Source organism: Limulus polyphemus, unplaced genomic scaffold (genome assembly GCF_000517525.1).
Source record: "Limulus polyphemus unplaced genomic scaffold, Limulus_polyphemus-2.1.2 Scaffold233, whole genome shotgun sequence".
Taxonomy (NCBI): Eukaryota; Metazoa; Arthropoda; class Merostomata; order Xiphosura; family Limulidae; genus Limulus; species Limulus polyphemus.
In genome coordinates, this window is record NW_013665843.1 from 525,553 (window position 1) to 533,258 (window position 7,706).

Below are 7,706 nucleotides of genomic sequence, written 5' to 3' on the forward strand. Positions count from 1 at the left end.
ATGTTGTATATCATAAGTGTCGTAATCTTGTTTATTATCAAACTTTGTTTTCCTTCGAACACATTGATTGATAACGCTCATGAGTAGTTCTTGTGTTATATAACTGAATACTGTAACATGAGCTGCATGTTTGCCTTGTGATTTACAACTTATTTGGGGTGAATATTAATTAAACATGATTCAAAAGGCAATAAAGCAATAAAATGTAAGTATGAATAGATATATACTGTTATGGGTTGAAAGCTACATAGGAAAAACAAATGGAATTTCATCTTGCAGTTTGTTTTTGTTTTTTGTTTTTTTTTGGTGTTGGTGGTAATTACAAGGTTGGTCAACTTGACCAACCTTATATAGAGTTAGAATAGAGAAAAATAACACAAAGTTTTACTGAAAAACACATTTGAAATTTATTTAGGAGGTTTTAGAGATTACAAAAATAGAAAAGTATTTTTAATCTTAACATGAAACTACTTTGCATTTGGACTAGTCAGTAAAGACTCAATATATTCGTGGACAAATCTTTAGTAAAAATACTTCATTAAAAAACCTGATTTTTTGTGTACAAAGACTTGTAATGTTCACTGAAAGTCTGCCAAATTTTGTGGAGATATACACACACTCGATATTGGATGTCAGAAGTATTAAATATATAGACTTTAAACGAGTACAAAGAGGTCATGTGGTTGGTCAAATTGACTGAGCCTGTTGAGAGATCTAAATAAAGTACCGAAACCATGAATGAAAATGTCTTTGTGATATTTTTCTTTATTTGTTAAGCAAATACAAATTTGTGTTTTATACAACGCTTCTATAAAAATCAATTTTTTAGTTCTTTCAAAGAAACACATACTGTATTAAAAGTTGTAGTATGCAAACTTTAACGAGTACAAAATGGTTACTAAGTTGTCAATTTGACCAATCCCATAATGAGAGAGTTAAACAATTATCAAAAGACACCAGTCAACATCTCACTATCAAATATCACTCGATAGCTCAGAAAGTAATGCTTGTCAAACCCTTACAGATATTGATCTATCAATCAACCAACAGTTCTAACTGTATCTTAACTGATTGGTTATCATATTACCTCTTGTAAACACCTTACTATGAATCACTAAATAATTTGGAAAGCAAGGAACACCACTTCCTATCAGTCATTGATTTTTTCAGTTAACTGACTCTCCTAACTTCTGGCCAAGCACTTAATCCCAGCCATATTTACATAATTTCCCCCAATAAACTCCTAGATATTTAAAAAAATCTTTGAAACATGTTACGTTAAGTCAATATTGCTTTTTATGGCACTGGCTCACCCCATGGTAGAACTCTTGATTTGAGAGCTAGCAACACGGATTAGAATTCATGACATATCACAAAATATTTCGAACAATTTAAGCTGTGGGTGTATTATAAGAGTGACAGTCAATCCCTTATCACAGGTGGTAGGTTACTCCTGACTGGTTGCCTTCCCTCTGGTCTGTAGTTCAAAACTAGGGGTGGCAGCAGATAGCCCTAAAAGCTTTGCAATAAATACAAACGCAGTTACTTTTTACTTGTAAATGTACTGTAAGAACTTAGTGTAGTGAATTTGTTTTGTTTTTTCTACATTTGTTTTGTATCCAGAAAGTGAGAAAATAAGTAAACTGTAAATAGAAATCACTATCTTTGTTGTTCTAAGATAGTGTTAAAACTTAAATATTCTAAAATTATGGTAATGATCTTGTACCAACATAAATTTCAGAAAGTTCGCTGTAATCAGAGTGAAAGTTTGATGTGTAGCGGGGTATGTAACAAGCACTTAAATTGTAAGCTCCACAAGTGTAGTCAACAGTGTCATGCCGGGAGCTGTCCACCCTGTCAAGTTGAATTGGAGCAAAGTAAGTATACTTCTGCATACAATTTTCAATGTCTACAAGTTGAAACCATAGAAATAATTTGGTTTTAGCTTTACTTTGTATTTGGGAAAATGTATTTTTAAAATATATGTAGCTTACTTTCAAATCAAGCTTAATATAGAAGCTTGTCTTATTGTTTTGGCAGCATTAGCTCCTACTTATGTCTTAAATAAATGTAGCATTTCTTAAGTATGTCACTATCATGTTAAGGACAGAGATTACTCTTCTGGCCTAGAATTTATGCCTTACCCTTAAGTACTTGCAGTAAGGTGCATCACAAACTACCCTCAAATTTGTATTTTTTTACATGGTACATCTAGTAAATATTGGTGTGTGTCACAAAATATCCTACAATTTTGTACCTTGTTGCATTATACTCAAATATACTGTGATTTCATACACATTTCCCCTAGTGTGACACACACGACACATTTTCTCTAGGTACCTTCTCTATTTTATCCACCACCCCTTCAGTAACTGCAAACTTAAATGTGCATTACTCACTATACAATCATCATTGCTCAGACAAACCATAATTTTTATAGCCTTCAATTTTGTTTGGTTACAGAGCTATCAAATAGAAAATCAGCCCCTTCCTGTCACACTCACCTATCACATCCTCTCTTTCAGGATTTGTTAATAGTTCTCTCTTACGTTTAATTATATATTACCTATAATCAATAGAGAGCCAAGGTTTGTATCTATCAAATGACGTAGTATATTACATTGCGTTCTGAACAGATAATCGTCACTTTCACTTGTAATACAACTTGACAATGGCTAGCTTGGATGAATTTGTAATGGCTCTTATCACATATCTAAAAAGCCAGAAACATTGTGATTGTTAGGGGAAATTGTCTGCTTTTTGCACATTATTAGTATATATTCTTTGGTGCATTATTTAATGCACTACTACCATTAGTATATAAAAAAAAAAGGTATGGGTTAAGTGTCATTGATAGTTGACAGAAAAGAATACTCGAGTAAGTGCTTTATTTCTTTTTTTTCATGTTTATTCTTTATTTATTATTATAAAAGTAGCTAAAATGTAAAAATAGGAATCTCTTTAGGTTAGTTAAGGTTATATTAGTTAAAATAAACAATAATAATATATTAAAAATATTTCACAAACCATGCATGTGAGCAGCATGACAAATTCTCTATTTGCCTGAAAATTGTGCTCATTTATCCTCTTAGTTCATGTATTGCATTAAATATACATAAAATGATCTATATATAACATGAAATATGTAGGTGATAACATTCACGTATAAAAACATGTAATTCAATGCACATACTTATCAATGTATATTTGAATTACACAATGTCACCATTCAGCAGCAACTCTGATAGCCATGACAGCCAACATCAGCACACGTCACTTTTCCAACATGCTGATGATGTGTATGGCTTTTTGAAATTTATACAGCCTATGTCAATTTTTCATGCTGTTCTAGAGAACAACTTCTTTACTGCACTTCAGGAAGACTAGTAGTAATATAGACCTACAGGTATGATCTTGCTACTTTGATACAACATGTGGTTATGTTAGCTAATATGGAAGATTGCTTAGGTTTTCTTATTGGAAGACCTCATCTGTTCTAAGAATGTGGTTACAGTTTCTAGGTAGATTGCGTGATTATTGTAAGACATCATACTCATGTCTCATTAAGTAATACATACTGCTAAAATGTTTGTTTTGCATTAATTGTGTGACTAACACAACACAGTATGATTAAGAATATAAGAATGAAATATTCATTAATGATCTTGTATCTGATAATGAAATGTTTAATTATAGACCTAATTTTTCAGAAACAATCTACATTTTACTGGACACCACTATAAATGATATGTTGTCGTAGATACTGATGGAGTGTATGTTTGTCATTGTGTTTATTAAGCATACTTCATACATGTTATTATTAATTTACAAAGAAACCAGTTATAACCTTGTACATTGGATCTTTGCTATTTGTGAATCAAACTTAGTGTGCAGTAGAAGTTTTGGGGTTCTCCAAGCAACCCATAAGTATAGATAATCAAGTATTTTAAGTAAGTAATGTTATTTCATTATTCATGTTAGACAAACTAGCACTGCTTTGGCTCTCAGCTTAAGTTAATGATTTAAATTGATCATCATACTAATTTGATCTTGAACACGCGATTATGATGACTAAAATGCAATATTTTAGTAGCAGATTTTCAATTTCAGTCGTGTATAGACCACTCAAATGATACTGAATAATGAAAAAATAAGAATGAATTAAATAAATAAGAGACAAAATAGTTAGGTACATAATCATCAAAGCTGAGAACATTGACATGAATTTAACTCGGAGAAAAACTGTTATTTTCTACAACTCTTGTTATATTTTAAGTTAATAAAATAGTTAGTGCAAGTCAGTGATGAGATAAAGAAAATACTAAATGATTCTCATTAAAACAATGAACATCAAACACTATAACCTTTGTAAAAGAGCACAATATTTTTTCTTAAATCATGAAATGTGGGATCCAATTGATTACAAATGATGCTTATAAAGCATGTATTTGCTTTTCATGTTTTTAATTAACTGTACAATATGCAGTTTCCATTTCAGCTACAAGCATGTATGAGATGGCTTAATTTATGCAAGACTAGCCTTTATTATAAGAGTATGAGCAGTGGAGAAATATTCTTAGCTGACACGAAGTATGTTAAAATGATTTTACTTGCTTTATCACATATGGGTATGGACTTGTACAGTTTTCATTGCATGGTGGATACTATGTTTATGTTATCCATTAATGTTGCAAAGAATGTTTATCATTGAGTTTCATTGTTGTGTGTTTTTCAAAGAAGGCTTTATATGCTTATTGGTTCTTATATATTTAAAAATAATTTGAGTCTAGCTTTCCATGTAATAGTTATTAAGCAAGTTTCATAGGTTTCAGTGAACATTTTTATTTCTGTGAAATCTTCTGGTAAGATTCAACTCTTAACTAATAAGTGATTTTTAGTTGTGGAAATTTTGGAAATATCCTGTAATTTTTTTCTTATTCATGTATATATAATTCTTGTGTCACATAGTGTCCTGTAGACATCTTACTATGAAACTTTACTTGATAGCCAAGGATATACTGCTCATATCCTCTTCCTCAGCTTATCCACCTCTGATTCTTTCAGGTTCATGAGTAATTTTGATCTTCAGTTTATTGATGTGTTTCATGTGCATATCAAGCTACTGTTTTCTCTCTCATAGTACACTTTATTGAGCTGACAAATACAAGATACAGATCATTCTAGCCAGAAGTGATTGTTTACTTGCTGTAAGTACATACCATATCCATACCCTGTAACTAAAAGCATGTCTTTTTTTTTTTTTTAATGATGGCTGATTTATGTAACTGTTGACAATCAAGTTCATGTACCATAGTGAAATGGCAATAGTTGAACATCTGTGCTGAGCAGAAAGCTGTACATCAGATGTGCTAGGAGCTTTACTCACCCAAATACAAGGAAATTTAGAGAACGACCAGCCAGTTTTTGCTCAGTTGTGCAATATGTCATCATGACATACTGGCAGAGACCTGGAAAACATTTGTGGTCAAATTAGTATATTTATTGCAACAGCACTATTTTAAATGCAGGATTTCTAGAATAATACAAAAAAATTTAATCACAGACACTGACATATACAAGTCCATTTGTGTTAGGCCTAACATTAGTTAAGCCTTTATTAAGTATGGCCTGTATTTGATAAGAGATAAATTAACACAATAACTTGTGTATGTGTTTTTGCTTTAGTCAGGGATAAACTTTACTGCAGTTAAAACTTTCTATAAATAAACTTGTAATGTTATTTTATGACCTAATATTAGACCTTTTTAAAAACTTTGGTAAACTTTTAATATTTTGGTGTACGAAATGTCTACTAAAGTACAGATATATCCATCGAAATGAAATGCATGCACATTTAGATAGTAAAATGCACACACATTTAAAGGACAGACAAAACTGAGTGTTATTATAATAGGCAAGCAAAAGTACCTGTACCCAGTGAAGGGAAAAGTTTAAGTTAATATGTCAATTTAAATTATTTCATGTACTTTAAAAAGGTTAATTGTGTTGCATTCTTGGTTTACTCAGAGCCAAAGCTCAGAGCTTCTTATACCATCCACTGCAAAAAGTAATTGTTGAACATTTCAATCATGCTACATTTTCATTCTTTAAGTTGCATCACATTTTGAAATGTGAATGATAGTGTGATTAATTCCTTATAACTTAGTGTAGAATATCCTACTTGCAAAATAAAATTTGGCATCAACATTATTCATGCCTGTACTCCCATCATTTCAAAAGTAAATGTAGAGCTTTGCCTGCATGTGCAGCTTTTCAAGCACAGTGCAGGAAGCAGCCATCATGAACAGGAGACAGACGAACACTTGACAGACACCATGGTTCAAAATATACATAAGATGATAGGTGCTGATCCCAATTGGTCTGTTCAGAGGTCATTAACTCATTAAACATTTACTTGACAGCCTATATTACCCTTTCAATTAAGCCATCAGACTGAGGATTATACAATGAAATGTGTTTCCTCATCCCTAAACTATACACAACTGTACAAACAACTGAATGTTAAAGTTAGCTCTTTCACCTGTGTGGTTCCAAGTGCTCCATGTCTTGTTATCTGCTCTTCATTTAGTAATAAATCAAGTGCAATTTTCACTTGTGACAAAATGCAACCTCACTGATGTTGTTCCATGTAGTCATATGCCTTCCTTTTACATTACTCTCTAGAATCTTACCAAACATGACATCTTGCTCAGTCAAAAAAGTAGAAGCCCTTAAGATGTAATATACTCTGACTTCCTTACTTTAAATCAGTGTACACCTCAGACTAAGCTTCTCCAACATTGGTCTTTTTGTATGTCTTTTTCTCCAGGAAATTTTACATAATCATCTATCTCATGTCTCCTGGTCTCTGCTTCTTTCTGAGTCTGTGACTCAGACTGAAATGCGGGGTTTGCCTGCCCTATTCACCACTTCGCCAAAAACTAATGCTAGGCTACTATGGTGAAAATAAATGCTACAACCCTCTCCATATTAATTGTTCCTATTTAAAGTTAGCAATTACAGTTAATATATTTCATAAAAGTTGAATAAATAACTTTGTTGCATTGTCAATATCGCATTCCTCTCTTCTGCAGTACCAATAAATAGCTTATAGGGTGCTTAGCCAAATTTTATATGCTCACTTTCATCAGGAGCATACAATTTCTGTAACAAACTGTCACTCAAATTAAGACCATTGTATTCTAAGAATTAAACCATGCACAAGAGAATGTCATGCATGTGATCATTCCTATTATTACAAGGCCCATGAAATAATACAATATAAACTTAACTGTTATATAAAGAAAGGATATCTTGCATAGTAAAAAGAAAGCCTAAATGGTGAAGTTGAAATAAATATTAACTTTTAATCTACAAGAAATTTAGTTAATTTTAAGGGAGGGACATTCATCATAGTTGTCAATTGTTGGTTTATATTTTTATATAAGAAGTGATTTCTTAATTTTCTGATCTAAGAAATCATTAGCTCTTGTGGGAATTTTAAGCAATATTGGACAATGTGTCTTTGGTGTACCCTGGTTCAAAATATATTGTTCAGCCACTGCACTTTTTTCCACCTTTACTTTGTTTATATTCCAAGTGTGTTCACAGTAGAGCCTCCCAGTTTTTCCAGTGTAGAAGGTCTTACATTCTGTGCATCTAGTTAGTATATGATATTCTTTGTTAAACACTGAAAATGTGTGCTT

The 7,706-nt window shown here is 31.9% G+C and overlaps 1 protein-coding gene across 1 annotated transcript in view; it reads left to right on the forward strand.

Annotated features, from left to right (window-relative positions):
- Positions 1 to 7,706, forward strand: part of LOC106478619 (transcriptional repressor NF-X1-like) — a 96,026-nt gene that overhangs the window by 49,369 nt on the left and 38,951 nt on the right. The window contains exon 5 of the mRNA XM_022382245.1: positions 1,742 to 1,877. Within this exon, the coding sequence (XP_022237953.1) occupies positions 1,742 to 1,877 (136 nt within the window). The remainder of the gene's footprint in view (positions 1 to 1,741; positions 1,878 to 7,706) is intronic.